Source organism: Mytilus trossulus, chromosome 11 (assembly GCF_036588685.1).
Source record: "Mytilus trossulus isolate FHL-02 chromosome 11, PNRI_Mtr1.1.1.hap1, whole genome shotgun sequence".
Taxonomy (NCBI): domain Eukaryota; kingdom Metazoa; phylum Mollusca; class Bivalvia; order Mytilida; family Mytilidae; genus Mytilus; species Mytilus trossulus.
The window spans coordinates 68,175,260-68,199,247 of NC_086383.1; the positions used below are offsets into that span (position 1 = coordinate 68,175,260).

At 32.0% G+C, this 23,988-nt stretch overlaps 2 protein-coding genes across 6 annotated transcripts in view; one reads left to right on the forward strand and one right to left on the reverse strand.

The window, feature by feature from the left end:
- The window catches only part of LOC134691464 (mRNA-capping enzyme-like), a 43,651-nt gene extending 36,534 nt beyond the window's left edge, over positions 1-7,117 (reverse strand). For 4 of the 5 annotated variants that reach the window (XM_063552005.1, XM_063552006.1, XM_063552007.1 and 1 more), the window contains exons 1-6: positions 7,026-7,117; positions 5,065-5,176; positions 3,741-3,853; positions 2,637-2,743; positions 1,360-1,448; positions 168-243 (exon numbers count right to left, since the gene is read on the reverse strand). In XM_063552005.1, the coding sequence (XP_063408075.1) occupies positions 168-243; positions 1,360-1,448; positions 2,637-2,743; positions 3,741-3,853; positions 5,065-5,140 (461 nt within the window). In that variant the 5' untranslated portion in view covers positions 5,141-5,176; positions 7,026-7,117. The other variant, XM_063552008.1, reaches the window with a different exon arrangement.
- A 149-nt stretch (positions 7,118-7,266) lies between these two features.
- The window catches only part of LOC134691465 (ATP-dependent RNA helicase DDX54-like), a 44,083-nt gene continuing 27,361 nt past the window's right edge, over positions 7,267-23,988 (forward strand). The window contains exons 1-13 of the mRNA XM_063552010.1: positions 7,267-7,637; positions 9,510-9,636; positions 10,754-10,824; positions 11,673-11,861; positions 12,454-12,503; positions 15,530-15,571; positions 16,033-16,312; positions 16,662-16,793; positions 17,441-17,651; positions 18,616-18,750; positions 19,658-19,749; positions 22,035-22,170; positions 23,747-23,820. Coding sequence (XP_063408080.1) covers positions 7,329-7,637; positions 9,510-9,636; positions 10,754-10,824; positions 11,673-11,861; positions 12,454-12,503; positions 15,530-15,571; positions 16,033-16,312; positions 16,662-16,793; positions 17,441-17,651; positions 18,616-18,750; positions 19,658-19,749; positions 22,035-22,170; positions 23,747-23,820 — 1,848 coding nt within the window. The 5' untranslated portion in view covers positions 7,267-7,328. The remainder of the gene's footprint in view (positions 7,638-9,509; positions 9,637-10,753; positions 10,825-11,672; positions 11,862-12,453; positions 12,504-15,529; positions 15,572-16,032; positions 16,313-16,661; positions 16,794-17,440; positions 17,652-18,615; positions 18,751-19,657; positions 19,750-22,034; positions 22,171-23,746; positions 23,821-23,988) is intronic.

Genomic DNA, 23,988 nt, shown 5'->3' on the forward strand with positions numbered 1-23,988 from the left:
GAGAGGCATTTAAAGTATTCTCAAATACTGATTGGCTTATAAAATATTTGAGGTATTAATCTTTTTTTGTCTGAGGGGTTTAACATTTAATTCTTACCAAGCATCTGAAGGATTGAAATTTGCCTTCTTTTCACATAATAAACAGAATTCAAATGTTTTATATTTACCTCCAATCATTTTTTTCTACAAGATATGAACTAATGAGAAATCCAGTTCTGTTGAAGCCATGTGTACAATGAACACCTAGAAACACAAACAGCATTAATTAGATACAGGTATCAGACACATGATAAATTGATATAGGAAGATGTGGTATGAGTGCCAATGAGACAACTCTCCATCCAAGTAACAACTTATAAAAGTAAACAATTATGGGTCAAGGTACCTCATTTAACACAGAGCTTTGGCTCACACCGAACAGCAAGATATAAAGGGCCCAAAAATTTACTAGTGTAAAACCATTTAAACATTTCAAGGTTTTATTCTCAAATAAAAAAAGAATGCCCTTGCTCAAGCTTTGCAATGAAAATGATAGAATATTCTGTGAATGCAGGACAATATGCCAACACATAATCTCAAATTTTTAAAGAACCATAAACAATTAGTTTTGGTAAAAATGTTTGCTTACATCAGTTTCAAATCCTATAAAATTAAATATTTACACAAATAGGGAAAATGACTTGCAGTCAAAGGGAAACAACTAGAAGGTTTATTAACTCACAAACTTTTAAGTGACATATTTCTACATAAATATATTTTCTTGTCACAAAGAGTTACATGCAAAAACAGATTGGTTAAAGTTATTTTCAATGAATAATTTTCCAAAGATTTTTTTATTTTCACTTCGATACCTAATAGTAGAATATTTTGAAATTTCTCAATTTTAATGATATGAATTGATTTTTTTCTTTAAATTACTTCACATCTAAAAATGTTTCTTCATCAAACCTGAGTCATGTGACTGTAGGTATATTAGCAATATTTGGTCATATGACTATATATTACCAATAGATGGTCACATGACTATAAATTACCAATATTTGGTCACATGACTGTAAATTACCAATATTTGGTCACATGACTATACATTTGTATTACCAATAATTGGTCTCATGACTGTAAATTACCAATATTTTGTCACATGACTTTATATTACCAATATTTGGTCACATGACTGTATATTACCAATATTTGGTCACATGACTGTTTATTACCAATATTTGGTCAGCTGACTGTGTTTTACCAATATTTGGTCATATTACTATATATTACCAATACTTGGTCAGATGACTGTATATTACCAATATTTGTTCACATGACTGTATATTACCAATATTTGGTCACATGACTTTACATTACCTATAACTTCTAATGGTTTCTGTGAAATGAATCTGCTACATATGTCAATAAATGCACTGGTCTGATCAACATCAGGAGACTCACCATGTCTGTAATAAAATTAAAACAAAACATGATAGAGAAGGGATAGGACCTTTATCAGGACTCCAGGATCGGGTATTTTTAAGCTCGGGTTTTCGGGATTGACCCTTTCGGGATCCGGGATTTTTTTTTCGGATTTCACGACCTCGGGATTTTGTTTTTTTAAGTCCGGAATTTCTGGATCAGGACCCCTCCTATCCGCCCTCATGATAGTATAGTTTTAGAAGCCATGCTTTATACCAAGTCATAACCACAATCCTGTTACAGGTTTAAAGGTTTATGGCATCACTGAAGATAATATTTCTTACTAGTCTTGTGCAACAAGAACTGCAACTAGGAAAACCAGGAAACCTCAAATATAACTCTATGAATGAGTTTTGGCTATGATCTTTTGCTCAATCTAGTTTTTAAGTGATGTGTTTTGTGAACTTGTTGATTATCTTTTTTTTATCAGCAATGTTGTATTCAGTCTTCCTTTGACCTATGGTTTATCACCATCCTTTTTATCAGATCAAGTCTTTGGAATCTGATGTACAGTACTTGTTGGTTGTTTATGTAGTTCATATGTGTATCTCGTTTCTCATTTTTATATCGATAAGACTGTTGGTTCTCCCATTTGAATGGTTTTACATTAGTAATTTTTTGGGCTCTTTAAAGCTTGCTGTTTGGTGTGAGCCAAGGCTCAGTGTTGAAGGCCATACCTTGACCTATAATGATTTACTTTTATAAATTTTTATTTGGATGGAGAGTTGTCTAATTGGCACTCATACCACATCTTCCTATATATCTATTTTTATTGTGACATTAAAATTTTCAGTGGATCATGCTGACTTTTTGCAGTATGGATTTTACTCATTGCTGAAGGCCTTACAGAGACTAAGTTTTTAAGTACATTGGTGTCTTGTTGAGAGTTGTCTCATTGACCTTGAGCAATGCCTGTGTATAAACAGTGAAAAGCTCATGTAGGATAAACATGATAAACTTTGGGCAAGAGTTCCATGTGACTTCTGACCTTACCAAACAAACACAAGGGCACATTAGTTTATTTGTGGTGATGCCTTATTGAACTCTTTGCAGTAACATGTAAACTGCAGGAAAAGCATAAATTAGACACATGAGAAAATTTCAAAAAGACAAAAAATATTGTTCTACAATCACAAATGTAGGTATTTATATTATTTATAAACCGTTCTTACCCTCTGCACTGCAGCTTGACATATTTACATTCAAATTTCTCCTCGACTTCATCTTTGTTATAAAATCTGTTGGTGTTTGTTAAATCTATTAATAAACCCATTTTTAGCTGAAAATGACAATAAAATAAAACATTTAAATAAATCATACATATATTATGTTTTACTAATTATTAAAATCTGTTTTTCTTTTGACTATAAATGTCACCTTGCTAAGGGATGTAATTCTTCAAAATCATTGGTATATTCCTGAAAATTATATTAACTGCTAGTGCTAATTTTTTTTATCATACAAATATAGGCATACAGTATGTTTATTTTTGTTATCATAGTCATTTTGCTTTAAATGTTTCTTCCGTAACCTACATAGGTCTCAGACTGCTTTGAACTGAATGTTTTGCTGAGTATTGATGTGTATTGTTTATGGAAGGACAAAGGTTACTACCAGTTAAACTAATACCCCAAAACATGTTACTAACTACAAATTGCATTTAATGTACTGTGCAAAAGTTAAAGTAGTAAAAAAAATAGACATGATAGAGCCAAAACATGTTTAACCAGACACATTTTTGTGTGTGTCCCAAGTCAGGAGTATCAGGCCTTTTTTAGTCTTGTAAGACGTCTATTTTCACGGAACTAGTACACATTTCTATTTAGGGGCAGCTGAGGCCCAAATCTTAATGCAGGATTTTCTCTCTGTATTGAAGACCAATTGGTGACCTTTGGCTGTTGTCTGCTCTTTGGTCGAGTTGTTGGTCTCTTTGACACATTCCCCATTTCCGTTCCCAATTTTATGTATTAAGTAAACGATTCAATAATAAAATTAACAGTACCGATTTTCTTGCACCAGATGCGCATTTGGACAATACATGTCTCTTCAGTGATGCTCATGGTCAAAATATTTGAAATCTAAAGCTTATATAAAAGATGAAGAGCTTAAATCAAAAAGATCCAAAAAGTATAGCCAAATCCTTGAAAGGAATCAGAGCTTTGCATGAGGGAGATACATTCCTTAATTTATAATTATTTTTGATATTTTGTAACAGCAATAACAAACCTTCATGGATTTAAGTGAATTAAACAAGAGGTCCAATGTAAAACACAAACCTTCATGGATTTAAGTGAATTAAACAAGAGGTCCAATGTAAAACAACTGTATTCAGGAATCTGGTCTTCATAACTTTTGTCAAGTGGGGTCTTAAATGGTAAAAATTTCTTATCTGAAAAATATACACACAATAAAATAGCATTAATAAGTACTCTGTCAGAAATCTTCATAACTTTTGTCAAGTGGGGTCTTAAATGGTAAAAATTTCTTATCTGAAAAATATACACACAATAAAATAGCAATAATAAGTACTCTGTCAGAAATCTTCATAACTTTTGTCAAGTGGGGTCTTAAATGGTAAAAATTTCTTATCTGAAAAATATACACACAATAAAATAGCAATAATAAGTACTCTGTCAGAAATCTTCATAACTTTTGTCAAGTGGGGTCTTAAATGGTAAAAATTTCTTATCTGAAAAATATACACACAATAAAGTGCTGTTTATTAATAGCAATAATATAGGGTTATTGCATGAATATTGGGGAATATTGTCCAGAGTAGAATTTCATATTGCATGAGCTTGTGAGTGCAATATATGTTCTAAGAGGGACAATATTAATATATATATATATAATATTTGAAAGTAAAAATTGATTTAAGTAATCTGAAATAGATCAATTGCTCAAAAACATTAATTATTCTGTTTTATCTTTAAACCGATTTTTTATAAACTCATATTATTGTAAATTCAGAGATAATTTTGACGTTCTTATTAATAGTGTGACTGGTTGAGTATAGCATTCTTTAACACTCACATTCTAATATCTCATACATTTTTCTTTATGCAGATTTTCATGAAATTGCAATTATCAGTCTCACATTTTTCCCCATTCTTAAAAAATCTCAATAATAAAAATGATAAATGCATGCAAAAATTTCTGAATTTACAGTATCACAGATTGCTTCTACATTTGTTTTGTACATTGTTGGTATTCATTCAATCTATTTGTTTCTTTGCCTGTCTTAATAACAAATTTTATTTTCACAACATTTTGTTTTTATTTATTTGATATATCTATTCATGCTTACAAATACAATACAACTGAAACAATAAATTTTAACTAATGAATATAAGAAGATGTTGGGTATCATTAATGAGGCAGCAACCCAGACACATACATGTAATAACCAAGGTCAACATTTTCATTTCAAAAACACAGATGTATTCTATTTGGTTTCATTCCCGATTGCAAATCCAGAGAACCCTTCAAACATTTCTGTTCTTTAATCATGTTAAAAATACAAATCCCAGGTAAGGTAAATTATAAACTTATTTTACGTTCACCAGATATTCATTTATAATTTAAGTAGATAAATCCTACCAATAAGTTGACCTTTACGGGGACAGTCAATCCATCGAGGAGGTGGTCCAAGCTTTTTCTTATTCTTGTAGCTCATGATTAAATACTCTTTTCTAAAAGGTCCATTTTATACCTGGAAAATATAGAAGACATTTGTAAGAAGACAATCATGTCATTTGCATGTTAGCCTAGATCAAAATAAAGCAATCATTTTACAAAATTTAAGAAAATGCTGTTTTAAAACTATCAAAATGGGCAATGCCAATAGTCATGGACAATAGTCATTATCAAGATAATAAGATTAGGGATGAAGAAAGACACAGAATAAGTATCATCTACTGTTTTCCTTATTTCTCAATTATACAAAGAGTTTTTCAGAGGGTCAGCTGGGGCCATAATCAACAAATCAAAACTACAAAACTAGAATTTTTCTAATACTTTAAGATATATATATTAGCTGTTAAATTAATGTTAACTGATTTTTTTCTCAAATTCTCATGTTTGATTTATATAACATATTAAAACTTATACAGTCTTTTGGTGTCTAAATATAGTATGCAGATTTTAAACATGGGATAAAATTCGGAAAGGGTGCATATTATGTATCATCATATGGCTACACTTTTTTGTACTACGTTCTTTTTAGTATTAATAATAACAAGATAAAAATTGTTCTACTTATAAGTAAAAAGTAGCTCTGACAAAAAATGTCTGAAATATTCATTTTTTAAGGAGTTATTTGGGGAGGATAAATAATTTTTTTTTTTTCAATTGAACTAAAAGAACATGAAATTGTAAGAAAACAATTTTGAACTTAATCATTATTCATTTGATATTACATTGTATGAATACTAGATTTATTTTCAATGCACTTTTTTTTTGTTATCTTTCTGAAACTAATAATTCATTCCAAAAATGTATTATCAAAAAATTCAATACAAAAAAAACATGTCAATCCATAAACATACCGAACCACAATTCATTTCAATTTGTCGGTATCTAACATGTCAAATAGAATGAATAGATGACTTTCAAATTCTTACTTATTCAATTCACTTTCCTAGATTTGTGTTAAGTCCAGAAAAAGATTGATTAATTGGTTTGTGGTTACTTTGAACTGATCAGTTAGGACATGTAGGATGGCAAAAGAAAATAATGATGCCCAAGTTTGACTAAATATTTAACATGTTTAAGTAAGTACTTTAAATGTTTAACTTGGAAATAGTCCAGTAGAGAATGAGCTCTGTCTTATTTAAGTTTATTGCTTCATATACAATGTAATTGCTTCAGATACATGTACATGTAGGTATCAATATATAATATAAAAAAGAAGATATGGTATACATGGTATAAGACTGCTTTTAACAATTGTTTAATACATGTCGTGAAATGGGCAAAAACGCTATAAAAGTTTTTATTTTCTACCAAATATGTTAATTCTATTATCTGACAAGTAGACTTAATTAATCGGGCTGATTAAGTCGACTAATTTTAACTAAGTGACAAGTAGGGACAGATATACATTATGGCTTTTGTGCGATCATAATTTTCCATGAGTTTGGTTGTCTTTTCTTTTATTTGACTGACCCACAAATAAAAATTATATTATTCATGTAATTTCATAAGATTAAAACAAGAATATATAAGCAAGCATAAACCTGATAAAGTATGATAGAAAAAAATATAAACATGATAAAGGGGGGTTGCTTAACCCTTAAAAAACAGAATATACAGTACAAACCGAAATTAAAAATGCATAGAAATAGAATACCTATGCATGTTTCCAAATCAATTAACAAATTGTTTTTAAACAATGCATTGTTATTATATCATTTGATTCAAAAGTTTAGGTTCATCAACAGATCTTTCCTCGGAGATCTACAGGGTGACAGAGTGTTATGTGACTTGAGTGGGATATGACAGAAATATTAATGTTGCTGCTTTAATTAATGTATGATCATATAGACATGTTTCAAACATACTAGATAAATAAAAGATCAAAGTTGTTAATTCCAAGAAAAGCGTTTTACTGTAATTTTATCCAACAGCAGTTGCTTCCCTTGATACGAAACAATCAATGTATTCAATTCCAGATATGATTTGTGCTCTGGATTAAAATTCATCCACTGAAATATTTAACAATATTATTTATCTACAATTATTGAAATTATAACTTTTATCCGTTGTCCTTTTATTTATACGAAAATATTTCAACAACAAACTCACATAAATGTCTGCGCCCATCACCACATGCACGTTGAACTGAAAAAAGAACGAAAAATAAGATGAAGACATCAAAAAAGAAATCTAAGCACTTTGCGAAACAAAATAAATCTAAACCCAAAAATAACAGCAACTCAAAGTTTAACAAATTTGACGGAAAAAAGACTAAAAACAATTCAAAAGACAATAAATATGATAAACATGATAAAAGCCAAAATAATGAGAGTAAGGGAAAATCTCGTGCTGCTATTGCAAACGAAAACAAAGTCAAACGAATGAGAGAGAAGAAGTGGAATAGAAATAAAGATGACGATGACTCTGATTTTGAAGTAGTCGATTCAACATGTTTAAGTTTAGAAAAGTCCATCAGGGTAATTATAATTTATATCATGTATATCAATACTAAGATAGTCCTACTTTACCCCGACGTGCAACATTTGATTTACAAGTTTGGGCCATGGGACGTTACAGCTCGTCCCATTTAAAAAGAAAAAGTGAACATATTTGCTTATCCAAGAAGGATGCTCTGCATTGTAGCTTTTGGTGACGATAGATGGTCTTGGATCCATAATATCATATGGCATAGACAATTGTGAATCGGGCCATTATTTCTTTATTTTTCATTTATCTCTTCATTTATTTAAGTTTCATCTACCTACCACTCTTTATTTTCTATTATTGGGACAGTTTTCACAGTGACCCATCAATTCAACTCCAGTAACATCTCAGTCATTACAGCTGAACAGCCGTGCTGGGTCAGTTCTCAGTTACTCGCTATATATGATGAGGATTTACTGGTAGATGGACTTACTACTTTCAATGACAGAAACCAATCCAGCGCTGTTCAGTCTACAACTTTTTAATGTGAAAACCTGCGTCAGCAAATACACTTCAAAACCCATTATCATGATTATAGATAGGGGAGTGTTATGCAGACTGATGTCTGAGGGCTTTATCCTGGGTGTAAGATAATGGACTGCCATTTCACTGTCTCACAACTTTGGTCCTGATTATGCTTCCTGTTATCGTTATTACTATGTTCTAAATTCATAGACCAGTTCTCCATCATCATGGTTAGCTGGCTACCAATTTGGCCCGGAAGCAGCTGTTGTGAAGACAGTAAACAGAACCAAAGGGCTGTAAACCCACTTAAGGTCATTAAACACTTCATCATCATCGATTCATTAAAAAAAATCATTATACTGCATTTGCAAAACATTGATAGTTTCTGGCGTGGGGCATGTTTGGAGGTTGGTGGTTTTGCCACATAGCCCTGCCTTCAAAGAAACGGAGTTTAAGCTACATGCATGACATGTATGCATATTGGTTAAATATTTTTCAGTGATGTCCTGCCATAGCTTTGTTTTAATTTGTTTGTTAGCTTGTTGGTCATGAATGTTTGTCTCTAATATTTAATTAACTGTGCATTTGTATTCAGATATATCGCAGATCAAATTTATTCGTTCATTGTGTAATCATACGTTTTTTGATTGAGTTATGTCTGCCAATTGATATTTTATCATGTGTTTTTCTTTGTTGTGATGTTATGCTATTGTTTCAGAAAAAGGGAGAAGGTTTGGATCCATTAAAACGTTTAATCCCGCTGCAAATGTTTGCACCTGTCCTAAGTCAGGAATCTGATGTACAGTAGATGTCGTTTGTTTATGTAATATATACGTGTTTCTCGTTTTGTTTATATAGATTAGGCCGTTGGTTTTCCCGTTTGAATGGTTTTACACTAGTAATTTTGGGGCCCTTTATAGCTTGTTGTTTCGGTGTGAGCCAAGGCTCTGTGTTGAAGGCCGTACTTTAACCTATAATGGTTTACTTGTTAAATTGCTACTTGGATGGAGAGTTGTCTCATTGGCACTCACACCACATCTTCCTATATCTATATGGCAATCATTATCACAGAACTAGTATATATTGGTTTAGGGGCCAGCTGAAGGACGCCTCCGGGTGCGGGAATTTCTCGCTACATTGAAGACCTGTTGGTGACCTTCTGTTGTTGTTTTTTCTATGATCAGGTTGTTGTCTCTTTGACATATTTGCCATTCCCATTTTCAATTTTATATGATACATTCTTTAAAGTGTTGTCAAAGAAATGTCCAAATAATGTATATTTTGTAATTCAGCCACCTCAAATCAATAACTTTAATATCAAAAATAAATCAACTGAACGGTAGATTTTCATTTAAAACCTGAAAACCGCATGAAAGATTTTGATATTTTTTCTTTATCAGAAAGCTTCAGAGCAGTCCAACAATCCATCTGATGGTGAAAATTCTGATCAAGAGGCTAAAGATACAAGGAAACTTCTTACTCAGCATAACAGAAAGAAAAAAACATCCGGAGGATTTCAGTCTATGGGTAAGTAATATGAAAGCTAATAAAACATCCGGAGGATTTCAGTCTATGGTCAGTAACATGTACTGTAGGCTAAAAAGAGGAGGTTTCAGTCTATGGTCAGTAAAATGTAGGCTAAAAAGGGGAGGTTTCAGTCTATGGGTAGCCTATGGGGAAGTTGTTATAAGCTAAAAAGACATCGAGAGGATTTCAGTCCATGGGTCAGTTGTTATAAGCTAAAAAGACATCGAGAGGATTTCAGTCCATGGGTCAGTTGTTATAAGCTAAAAAGACATCGAGAGGATTTCAGTCTATGGGGAAGTTGTTATAAGCTAAAAAGACAACCAGAAGTTTTCAGTCCATGGGTAGGTATTTGTAAGCTAAAAAGACATCCAGAGGTTTTCAGTCCATGGGTAGGTATTTGTAAGCTAAAAAGACATCCAGAAGTTTTCAGTCCATGGGTAGGTATTTGTAAGCTAAAAAGACATCCAGAAGTTTTCAGTCCATGGGTAGGTATTTGTAAGCTAAAAAGACATCCAGAAGTTTTCAGTCCATGGGTAGGTATTTGTAAGCTAAAAAGACATCCAGAAGTTTTCAGTCCATGGGTAGGTATTTGTAAGTTAAAAAGACATCCAGAAGTTTTCAGTCCATGGGTCAGTTGTTATAAGCTAAAAAGAGATCAGAAGCTTGAAGGATTTCAGTCTATGGCATGTACATGTATGGGTATAAGACCTTGTGGAGAGTTGTCTCATTGGTAATCATTCAACATCTTATTTTATTTTTGAAATTTATTCTATTGGTGATAACTCTTAATGGATTCCTATTTATGGGGTTTTTATTCTTTCAAATATTCATATTGATGTTAAAATTATCAGTGTTTTTTATTGAATAATCAATGTTTCTTTGCAAATTTTCATTTGTATTTTCAAACTTCACTGTTATTTGTCTTTTTCATTTTTAGCCATGGCGTTGTCAGTTTGTTTTAGATTTACGAGTTTGACTGTCCCTTTGGAATCTTTCGTCCCTCTTTTATTTCATATTAAAATTTTCAAATAGACCTTGTAATTATTTAGTTCACATCATGATGATCATTGTCATTTCAAATTGTCATTTAATTTTAGATTATAATTGTTATTTTCAGGATTATCTCATTCAGTATATAAAGGGATATCACGGAAAGGCTACAAGATACCTACTCCTATTCAAAGAAAGGTAATTTATTGAAGTTAATGTATACAAAAATATGTAGATATGGTATGAATATTGATGAGATATGAATATTAATGAAATAATTATCCAAATAAGGTGATACATGTAACAACAAAAGGTCATGGCATGGCCTTTAACAATGAGAAGAACCTGTACAGTAAGTATGTGTTAAAGGCTTGATGAAAAATTGAAACATTTCAAGAGAGAAATTTAACTGCCTGACTCATGCTTTAGGCAATAAACAAAAATGTTAATCAACCACAACTCAAGTTAAAAGGGAAAAACATGATGGATGTAATAATAGATTGTGAAAAAAAGAATGTTTTCTAATGCAACACAGAAAGACTGAATGCATTGATTAAAGTTCTGCCAAAATTTCATGAATGATCTGGACGTATAAAAGTCATGTCAAAACATAAATGTTGATTGCATGATATGGATTCATAAAATATTTCAACATGTTCAAAGACTGTGCACAGAATAAAATTGAGAATGGAAATGGGGAATGTGTCAAAGAGACAACAACAGAAGACTCATTTTAGTTTCTGTTATGCATTAGTTCAAATTCAATATTTTCCTTACCATTATCATCACCAGAAACTCTAAAACTCTTAGCTTGCTGAAATAATGATTTTCTGTGGATTCATTATTATTCATTGAATACCAACTATCGTGGATTTCATGGGTACAGGGAAACCACAAATTTGCTGTATGACTAAATGCAGACTTTTTGGAAAACCAGGAACTCAAATATCCATGTAAATTTTCCTCAATCCACTGAAATAGGTACATACAAAAAATAAATGAATCCACAGTAATAGAGGTTACACTGATTATGTTTTGTCTTCTAGACCATACCTTTGTTGATAGAAGGTAAGGACGTTGTTGCTATGGCGAGGACAGGAAGTGGAAAGACGGCAGCATTCCTTCTGCCAATGTTTGAGAAGTTAAAGATACATTCAGCAAAGACTGGAGCTAGAGCTTTGATCCTGTCTCCCACCAGAGAGCTCGCATTACAGACACTGAAATTTACAAAAGAGGTATTATTGTAAAAAGTGTTACTACAAATATATGTTAGAAGGTAATTAGAGGAGGTGGAAGGACCTTTGTGGCCTTTATTTTTACGGGTATTTAGTTAGGAGGGTAGCTGGGGATTTTATTTTTTGGCCAGCAATATAAGTTACATTTTTCTTAGTTTCAGACAGGGAAACAATGTAAAAGTAGGAAAAAATCTTGTTTATAAAGGTTTAAAGGATTTGTGTCATAAAACTTTTCTGGTAGGCAACACTAAACAATTTAAATTTAATTTTTGTCCTTTTTAGAAAATCCTGCATTGTAGCACATTCTGAGCTTAAAATGTAAAATATGAATAAAATGGAGGATTGAGAATCCAATGGGACAACAACTGTGATTATTTTTGAAAAATTAAACAATTGGAATTTCATTCTATTTTTCTATGAAGAACTGCTAAGTAAATTACTTTTCCCTAAAAACAATGAAAATGAAAACCTTAACTTTCACAAAACATATTACAACACATTGATATATTTTATTTTCACAAAGCAAAAGTGTTCAACCTTAATCATTCAATAAGATGAAACAAAGATAATATAAAATGTCTTGTTATTTCAGCTTGGAAAGTTTACTGGACTTAAAGCAGCAGTTATCTTAGGAGGAGACAGGTATTTTTTACTTTCTATATGTATATATATATAAGTTAAGATTCAAGTTTACTGGACTTAAAGCAGCAGTTATCTTAGGAGGGGACAGGTATTTTCTTACTTTCTATATGTATATATATAAGTTAAGGTTCATGTTTACTGGACTTAAAGCAGCCGTTATCTTAGGAGGAGACAGGTATTTTCTTACTTTCTATATGTATTTATATAAGTTAAGGTTCATGTTTACTGGACTTAAAGCAGCCGTTATCTTAGGAGGAGACAGGTATTTTCTTACTTTCTATATGTATATATATAAGTTAAGGTTCAAGTTTACTGGACTTAAAGCAGCAGTTATCTTAGGAGGAGACAGGTATTTTCTTACTTTCTAGATGTATATATATAAGTTAAGATTCAAGTTTACTGGACTTAAAGCAGCAGTTATCTTAGGAGGAGACAGGTATTTTCTTACTTTCTAGATGTATATATATAAGTTAAGGTTCAAGTTTACTGGACTTAAAGCAGCAGTTATCTTAGGAGGAGACAGGTATTTTTTACTTTCTATATGTATATATATATATGAGTTAAGATTCAAGTTTACTGGACTTAAAGCAGCAGTTATCTTAGGAGGAGACAGGTATTTTCTTACTTTCTATATGTATATATATAAGTTAAGGTTCAAGTTTACTGGACTTAAAGCAGCAGTTATCTTAGGAGGAGACAGGTATTTTCTTACTTTCTAGATGTATATATATAAGTTAAGGTTCAAGTTTACTGGACTTAAAGCAGCAGTTATCTTAGGAGGAGACAGGTATTTTTTACTTTCTATATGTATTTATTTAAGTTACGATTCACGTTTACTGGACTTAAAGCAGCAGTTATCTTAGGAGGAGACAGGTATTTTCTTACTTTCTATATGTATATATATAAGTTAAGGTTCAAGTTTACTGGACTTAAAGCAGCAGTTATCTTAGGAGGAGACAGGTATTTTTTACTTTCTATATGTATATATATATATAAGTTAAGATTCAAGTTTACTGGACTTAAAGCAGCAGTTATCTTAGGAGGAGACAGGTATTTTCTTACTTTCTAGATGTATATATATAAGTTAAGGTTCAAGTTTACTGGACTTAAAGCAGCAGTTATCTTAGGAGGAGACAGGTATTTTTTACTTTCTATATGTATTTATTTAAGTTACGATTCACGTTTACTGGACTTAAAGCAGCAGTTATCTTAGGAGGAGACAGGTATTTTTTACTTTCTAGATGTATATATATAAGTTAAGATTCAAGTTTACTGGACTTAAAGCAGCAGTTATCTTAGGAGGAGACAGGTATTTTTTACTTTCTATATGTATTTATTTAAGTTACGATTCACGTTTACTGGACTTAAAGCAGCAGTTATCTTAGGAGGAGACAGGTATTTTTTACTTTCTAGATGTATATATATAAGTTAAGATTCAAGTTTACTGGACTTAAAGCAGCAGTTATCTTAGGAGGAGACAGGTATTTTTTACTTTCTATATGTATTTATTTAAGTTACGATTCACGTTTACAATTAGTCATTAGTCCAATGCCGGATATGAGTTAAAAAGAATTGGACTTGTACTAAAGTTATTGCAAAATTTTGTATAGACACACAAGAAAAATGTTGAAATATTGGTCCTTAGGCTAGAAACGGGAAAAGATTTTAGAACAGAATGAGTTTATATATATTATAAGTTATCTACGTTCATATCCGTAGATATGGATATTTTATCATCCTGAAGTACCCCAGTACACCTTGAGGCGAAGCCCAAGGGTGTACAGGGTACTGAAAGGTGTTAAGATATCCATATCTACAGATATGAACGTAGATAACTAATTTATCCCAGGTCTTAGTCCGAATTGGGCGAGTTTAATGAAATTCCGGTACAATATGAAATGTGAAAACAGCGTTTTTTTCATTATCTATAAAAGTTTTATTGGAATTTGAAAATTTTATATATTTTTTACGGGGTGTAGGGTACTACCTTTGGTGTATGGTACTACCTTTGGTAGTCAAATATAAGACGTTTTTAATACGGAGACAGAGAAACTGAATTGAGTCAAATTTGGCGCTCAATGTTGTGAGAGTTACGTCATAGATGGTGTGACATCAACTTGGGTCATTTGCATAGCTAGGTCAGTAGTCCCATTCCTTGAAAACTGTGGCAGTCTAGTGATGCATTTAATGAAATGAGTGTAAATGATCGGCATAATAGGACAAAATCGTTAATGAATTAAATATTTAATTACAAACATGATGGATAATCTACAGCATTCAATATTTTACAAGGAGCAATCATGGAACTAAGGAAACTTGCATGAAGAGCCCGGGATAATAGTTAGCGACGTCCAAGGATATGGGTTAGAAACACCCAGGGACTATGGGTTTTGTAACAATGTGCTTTAAGCAATAAAAATCCTAGATATATACTAAGCCGGGGATAATGATTAATATTTTATATTCCTGCAGTTTTCTGTGCACCAAAGTCATGAAAATAAGTTGGTCTGTAATATATTGAGCTTTTAATAATGATATATTTATTTTCCTCTCACAAAAGAGATATAAATAATAGAGATCTAGGGTGAGGGTGAATGAGACAGCAACCCAAAGACTAAAAAATAAAATCCTCAGTTTTGAAATAAAGAACTATTGAAGGTGAAAAAAATGTTATCCTTGACAATTTAAAATGAAAATGCATCAACTTGACAGTAAATCAACAACATACAAAAAACTAAATACATTATAGAGGGGGAATAGGATCTTTATTGGGACTCCAGGATCGGGTGTTTTTAAGCTCAGGATTTCGGGATTGACCCTTTCAGGATCCGGGAATTCTTTTTTTTCGAAATTGGGACCTCAGGATTTCGTGTTTTTAAGCCCGGGATTTCGGGATCAGGAACCCTCCTACCCTCCCACATTATATAGGTCAACACACTGTCTTCAATAATAGACCAGTGTCTAAACCATATGTCAAGCTCCTTCAAAAGTTGTGACTAAAGTATGAAATGTATTTTATTTTACAGAATGGATGATCAGTTTGCAGCCCTTCATGAAAACCCTGACATGTAAGTTAAAGCTGTCTCAAAGAAAGATAGATTTTATAATCATAAGATATTTATAATTCAAATTTAATGCATTTTCAGGGCAAAATATCATACAATAAACTTAACTATTATTACTTAAAATATTTTAAATTCTCATATGACAACATTTTAAACATGTCTTAGTCAAGTTTTGTCATTACAGCATGGATGATGCTAATACAATGTAAAATCTTTCATTGTTTGTATGACTGTTTCCTTGAACTGTAAGTTTAAAGCTGAAACTAGATAGTGATCACTTTGATGTTATTCTTAGCAATTGTAAAGTCAAGACATTTTAGTGTGTCCTCTATATGTAAGTCTTATAATGAATCAGTAATTACCAATATTATAATTCTATTTTTAGAATAATAGCTACACCTGGTCGATTGCTCTATGTCCTTGTAGAGATGAATCCAAAGTTACTAATGTTATTCTTTTTTTAGAATAATAGCCACCCCTGGTCGATTGCTCCATGTCCTAGTAGAGATGAATCTAAAGTTACGGACTATAGAGTACATTGTATTTGACGAGGCCGATCGGCTGTTTGAGATGGGATTTCAGGAACAGATGACAGAAATCTTACACAGAGTTCCTGAAACTAGGCAGACCCTGTTGTTCTCGGCAACACTGCCTAAACTACTGGTGGAGTTTGCTAAAGCAGGTCTTCATGACCCGATCTTGATCAGATTGGATGTTGAAACAAAAATCAGTGAAAATTTAAAGGTACATACATGTATAAAGCAGAGCACTTCAAAAAGTATTTAAAATCAATAGGAAATTGTACAGAAAATTGATGCAAACAATTTAGAGCTTGACAAATTTAATAGGCACGTGCCTATTATGGAGGACTGCGCTCTAGTTGTCTTTTGTTAATTATTGGTTACTGTCACATTGTACATTATGCTGATTATATTTTGTGATTTTACTGATTAAAAAAATCCAAAATAATAGAATATACTACAGGAAAATTTGTTAACTGATTTAAAAAAACAACTGAACATTGAAACTGATCAGTTTTTACAGTTTTAAGTTAGAAGAATTAATATTTTACTAATTCTGACTTCCATTTCAGATGTCATTCTTTGGATGCAGAGAAGATGACAAGGCTTCAGTTTTAATTCATCTACTGAAGAATATTATTGACCAATCAGAACAGACAGTAGTATTTGCTGCCACAAAACATCATGTGGAATATCTTAACATGGTATGTTAATAAACTCATCATAGATACCAGGATTGAAAATCTGTATGATCCAGACACACTTTTTGTCTACAAAAGACTCATCAGTGACGCTCGAATCATTTTTTTTTTTTATAAGACCAAATAAAGTACGAAGTTGAAAAGCATTGAAGACCAAAATTCCTAAAAGTTTTGCTAAATTAAAATTTGTATATATGAAGTTACATTTTCACAACAAAAAAATGAAAGAAGAATCATTTGTACAAAGATTATAATATTTTCTACTATGATTTGAACAGCAATGACAAACTGAACTTCCATCTAAAGTTTTATGGCCCCTTTTCATTGTGTTGTTTTGATACCTCTCATGAATGATTGCCATACATTTTCTTTGTGGCCTACGTGGCTGAGTGGCCTAAGTAGTTCTTCTACAGTGATCTGTCAATACTGAGGTATGTAGTTAGCACCATGTGTGACAGGTGTCTCCATCTTTATTAACTGGGAAAGCCTGCTGAAGGTCAATGGGTTTTTTTTTTTAAGGGAAATCGGGTTTCTTCAACCAATAAAAACTGGCAAGAGTGATGAAAGTGGCATTTAATCAATCATAAAAACATTAAGACAGTATGAGTTCCATAAATTATTAATTATACTGTGTCATTATATTTTTACAGCTACTTCAGAAAGCAGGTATAAACTCTACCTATATCTACAGTTCTTTAGACCAAACAGCCCGTAAAATCGCTGTCGGAAAATTTGTAAACAAAAAATCGTCAGTTATGATAGTAACAGACATAGCTGCTAGAGGAATAGATATACCACTGTTGGACAATGTTATAAATTACAACTTCCCAGCTAAAGGAAAGCTTTTTGTTCATAGAGTTGGTAAGTAGTCCCATACATACCACTTGAGGAATAGATATACCTCTGTTGCACAATGTTATAAATTACAACTTCCCAGCCAAAGGAAAGCTTTTTGTACATAGAGTTGGTAAGATTGAATATCCTTGTTTTACCTCTCTCCAAAGGGAGGGGTGTATACTGTCTGTAATACTTTCCACTGTACATAGGGATATGTGGTATATTTGCTAATGAGACAATTATCCACTAAAATTTAAATGAAGTTGATGTAAGCAATTAAAAGCAATCATACAGCCTTCAACAATGAGAAAAACTCACACTGTGTGGTCGACTATGAAAGACACCAACATGAAACATATGAAACATTTCAATTGCCTTATTGATAACAAAACAGTTTATGTAAAAATAAACATGAGACACAAACGAAAGACGACCACTTAACTACAGGCTCCTTACTTGGGACATGTGCATAAAGAATGTGGTGGGGTTAAACATGGTTGTGAGTGCTCAACACTCCCCTAACCTAGGGTGAGTTTCCTTTTGGTATACTTTAAAATGTAGCCTTTTGTCACTTACACAATTTTCTCAGCAAGAACATATTTTGTACAAAACGTCATAGTGGTAAGCTAAACAGTGTGAATACATTTATGGAGTGTCTGTTTGCTGCAGTACTGTAGATAGATAGATATTTTTATTAATCAATCATGGTGCCCAAAATTTGAGCTATACAATCAAATGAATGAATTACAAAATAAAGACTGTATGTTCTTAACACTGATGCACAAATATTAAAGCTTTTTAAACTGTGTATGTTCTTAACACTGATGCACACATATTAAAGATTTTTAAACTGGACTTTCTATTTGCTTTTTATTTTATACTGGCTAGCAAGATATCATAAAGATGTTGTAAAATTACTAAAACTTTTGAATAGATAAGTGTATTTTCATATATGAAATATACATGTATCTGTTGTTTGTTTTTTCAGGTAGAGTAGCCAGAGCAGGAAGGAGTGGTATGGCTTATTCTCTTGTTTCATTGGACGAGATGCCTTATCTACTGGATCTTTGTGTATTCTTGGGCAGATCATTGAAAGTAGTTCCAATAGATAAAAAAGTCACAGGTACTGATCCTTTTCATTATTTCAGTTTATGTGCAATTATAATAAAATTGAGAGTGGAAATGGGAAATATGTCAAAGAGACCACAACTCGACCATAGAAAAGACAACAGCAGAAGGTCACCAAAAGTTCTTCAATGTAGCGAGAAATTCCCACACCCAAAGGCATCCTTCAACTGGCCCATAAACAAATATATACTAGTTCAGTGATAATGAAGGCCATACTAACTCCAAACTCCAAATTATACACAATAAACTAAAATTAAAAATAATACAAGACTAACAATGGCCAGAGGCTCCTGACTTGGGACAGGCGCAAAAATGCGGCAGGGTTAAACATGTTTATGAGATCTCAACCCTCTCCCTATACCTCTAGCCAATGTTGAAAAGTAAACGCATAACAATACACACATTAAAATTCAGTTCAAGAGAAGTCCGAGTCTGATGTCAGAAGATGTAACCAAAGAAAATAAACAAAATGACAATAATACATAAATAACAACAGACTACTAGCAATTAACTGACATGCCAGCTCCAGACTTCAATTAAACTGATTGAAAGATTATGATTTTTATTGTAAATTTGTAGATTTATGTTATTTTGTTGAAAACCTGAAGTAAAAGTTTTTCTTTTTAGATGTTTTAGCTTTTGATACTCATTAAGTATAACGATTAACAAAAATCACACAAATACAGGATCACATGAACACCTGACTTCTCCTTAAAAATAACAGACATACAAATAGTGACAAACAACACAGCCCTTGGCTTGATATCTTGGCAGAAAATGTGGTAGGGTTATATATGTCCTGCTCCATAAACCTTTTCTACTCTCCCCATTTACCTATCTAGACCATATAATGTAAAATTAAAAACTATATTAAAATATATATATGATATATGTTTTTTCAGATGATGATGGTTTTTATGGCTTGGTACCTCAAGATGTTATTGATGATATGGCAGAAAAAACAAGAATCTGGCATACAGAAATGGCAGAACTAGTAAGAGTTATCTTTCTTTTTATAGTAATTAAGTGGAGAGTTTTTATACGACCGCAAATTTTGAAAAAAATTTCGTCGTATATTGCTATCACGTTGGCGTCGTCGTCGTCGTCCGAATACTTTTAGTTTTCGCACTCTAACTTTAGTAAAAGTGAATAGAAATCTATGAAATTTTAACACAAGGTATATGACCATAAAAGGAAGGTTGGTATTGATTTTGGGAGTTTTGGTCCCAACGTTTAAGGAAATAGGGGCCAAAAAGGGCCCAAATAAGCATTTTCTTGGTTTTCGCACTATAACTTTAGTTTAAGTTAATAGAAATCTATGAAATTTTGACACAAGGTTTATGACCACAAAAGAAAGGTTGGGATTGATTTTGGGAGTTTTGGTTTCATTGACAGTTTAGGAATAAGGGGCCAAAAAAGGGCCCAAATAAGCATTATTCTTGGTTTTCGCACAATAACTTTAGTTGAAGTAAATAGAAACCAATGAAATTTAAACACAATGTTTATGACCACTAAAGGAAGATTGGTATTGATTTTGGGAGTTTAGGTCCCAACAGTTTAGGAATTAGGGGCCAAAAAGGGACCCAAATAAGCATTTTTCTTGGTTTTCGCAACATAACGTTAATAGAAATCTATGAAATTTAAACACAAGGTTTATGACCATAAAAGGAAGGTTGATATTGATTTTGGGAGTTTTGGTCCCAACAGTTTAGGAAAAAGGGGCCCAAAGGGTCCAAAATTAAACTTTGTTTGATTTCATCAAAATTGAATAATTGGGGTTCTTTGATATGCGGAATCTAACTGTGTATGTAGATTCTTAACTTTTGGTCATGTTTTCAAATTGGTCTACATTAAGGTCCAAAGGGTCCAAAATTAAACTTAGTTTGATTTTGACAAAAAATGAATCGGTTGGGTTCTTTGATATGTTGAATCTAAAAATGTACTTAGATTCTTGATTATTGGCCCAGTTTTCAAGTTGGTCCAAATCTGGGTCCAAAATTAAACTTTATTTGATTTCATCAAAAATTGAATAAATGGGGTTCTTTGATATGCCAAATCTAACTGTGTATGTAGATTCTTCATTTTTGGTCCCGTTTTCAAATTGGCCTTCATTAAGGTCTAAAGGGTCCATAATTAAATTTTGTTTGATTTAAGTTTGATTTTAACAAAAATTAAATTCTTGGGCCTCTTTGATATGCTGAATCTAAACATGTACTTAGATTTTTGATTATGGGCCCAGTTTTCAAGTTGGTCCAAATCAGGATCTAAAATTATTATATTAAGTATTGTGCAATAGCAAGTCTTTTCAATTGCACAGTATTGTGCAATGGCAAGAAATATCTAATTTCACAATATTGTGAAATAGCAATTTTTTTTTAATTAGAGTTATCTTTCTTTGTCCAGAATAGTAAGCAAGAAATATCTTATTGCAATAATTTTTTTTAATTGGAGTTATCTTTCTTTGTCCAGAATCAACTTAAATCTTTGTTATATACAATATACAATGTATATTCACTTTTTACTACCAACTGATAAATTTAAATAATCTTTACCATTCAGTGATAACAAGCAGTTTTTTTACATCTTAATATTTTATGATGTATTTAAATGAGTAGTTATTGTTGCAAACTCCATTAGAAAATTTTAATTGAGATTAGTTTTGGAATAAGGGAAAGGGGGATGTGATTAAAAAATTGGGTTCAATTTTTCTCATTTGAAATTTCATAAATAAAAAGAAAATTTCTTCAAACATTTTTTTGAGAGGATTAATATTCAACAGCATAGTGAATTGCTCTAAGAGAAAACAAAAAAATTTTAAGTTCATTAGAACACATTCATTCTGTGTCAGAAACCTATGCTGTGTCAACTATTTAATCACAATCCAAATTAAGAGCTGAATCCAGCTTGAATGTTGTGTCCATACTTGCCCCAACTGTTCAGGGTTCAACCTCTGCGGTCGTATAAAGCTACGCCCTGCGGAGCATCTGGTTACTTTTTATTTTCATAGTTGTATCACACAATTTTGTGTGATTTTGCAGGAGGCACGAGTTATTTGAAATTTTTGGGGCTGAAATAAAAGTCGTTGATTTGATACAATTAAAGGTCTAAATAAAGGAAAAAACAAAGATTAGATAGACATGAATTTATTGTTCTTCAGACTTCCTGTCTTCTAAACCTTTTTAGTTAGAATTCCAAAAACACGTTTAAATCTAATTTATCACCTGTACTTTGAGTACAGTTTGCCTAATTTTTCTACAGTTCTTTATTTCTTTTTTACAGGAAAGCATGAAGAAGGTGGTAGAGAATGCATTGAATAAATATATCAAGTCTCGACAAGCACCTGCTTCAGAGTCAATTAAACGTTATAAAGAGATGAATAAATCTGGGGTCAAACCGGGAGTTCATCCAGTCTTTGGTAAGGATATAAACCATACAAAGTATTCCTGTTCTCATAATGAATACCTGGTCTTCAAAAAGTAATTGTCTTTATTTCATATCGGTTGAGAATAAGTTTCTCTTATTGGATAAAAAGGGGTCACATGATATTCATTAATCTTCAGAAATAAATTCCACCGGTCATTAACAGAACAAAACGGACAAGAAAACCGGTCGTTCACAAACTTTTACATGATAATGACCGGTGGGGCGTGGTTTCCGTCTGATAATGACCATTGGGACGTGGTTTCCATTTGATAATGACTGTTGGGGCGTGGTTTCTCTGTTAATGACCGATGGGGCGTGGTTTCTCTGTTTAGATAGATGTACCTCTTATAAAACATGTTCCTGTTTTTTATATTACATTTAAGTTGTTGAATTGTTTATTATATTTTTTCATTAATTGTTAAATTAAAGAGAACTTAATTAAGAATTTATATACTGAAAATTTGCACTAAAATGAATGGCAGTATTACTACGACAGGTCTTCACTCTTTGCTATAGAAATCGTACAACTACTCGAGTTCGCTTGAGGCGTTTTGAATTTATGAGAATTTCCAAAACATGGTTTCTCAATGAAATAAACATAATAGTTCTTGAAAACTGGTCATTATCGTGATACATGGACTGCCCGTAGGACAGTGGTATTGACAGCGATAATGACCTCACCTTCAGCTCAGTCATTATCACTATCTTAGTCAATACCACTGTCCTGTGGGCAGTCCATATATCACAATAATGACCAGTTTTTCAAAAACTATTATATAATTAGTGTGTGTGTGATTTAGTGGTGCGGGTTATAATAAAGTAGTTGCCATTTCATAAACCCTTGCTGTTATATTAGAATTTGCTCCAGATATGGTAATATTTATATTTCCCATCCAGAGGACCTCAGTTCACCATGGTTGTATGATGAGGTTTGTTTTGATCAGAGTTTACTTTATAATGGTTTTTGGTCTGTTGTTTGTCTTTTTATAATTTATTCTTTTTAGCCAAGAGTATTCGTTTTTAAACCTAAGGTTATTACCCCCTTGTTGCATCTATTTTTCCAACCAAAGGTATATTTGTATACTGTAAATTCAGAAATTATTGCGTGCATTTATTATTGCGATTTTGTCAATTTAAACTTAAATGCGATTTAAATTTTTACGATTTTGGGAAAAGTCATGCTTTATTCATTTAAAATATTACAAAATGCTAGTTTTAATTATTGCATTTACAGCTCTGTCGCATTATTCGCAATAATAAAAACCTTGCAATAATTTCTGAATTTACAGTACATTCTTGTTTAGGGGCCAGCTAAAGCTCTATGTGTGCTGGATTTTTTGGCTGCATTGAAGAATTTAAATGTTCAATAAACTACAAATGTTCTATTATGTTGTTTGCAGACATTGGTAACCATGAAATCACATAGACACATTTTTCAGCAATCCACGAAAATTGGTACCCATGAAAATAAATGAATATAAATATATTTATATTATTATAACTGTCAGTATGTTTAAAATCACAAAATTAAAGATGAACTGTTACATGATTTTTCCGTTTTATTTCAGGTGATTTTGACAGTATAAAAGAAGATGGACGATTACAGTTGTTAAATGCATTGAAGTCATACAAGGCCAACACAGTTAGTTTAATACAATAGTTTTACATTTATTAGTTAGCCGTTATTGATAGGATTGCATTGACAGATCCGGGGGGGGTTCCGGGGGTTGGAACCCTCCCCTTTTTTTGGCCGATCAAATCATTTGAATAGGGGCATGTAGCTGGAACCCCCCCTTTTTAAAATGACTGG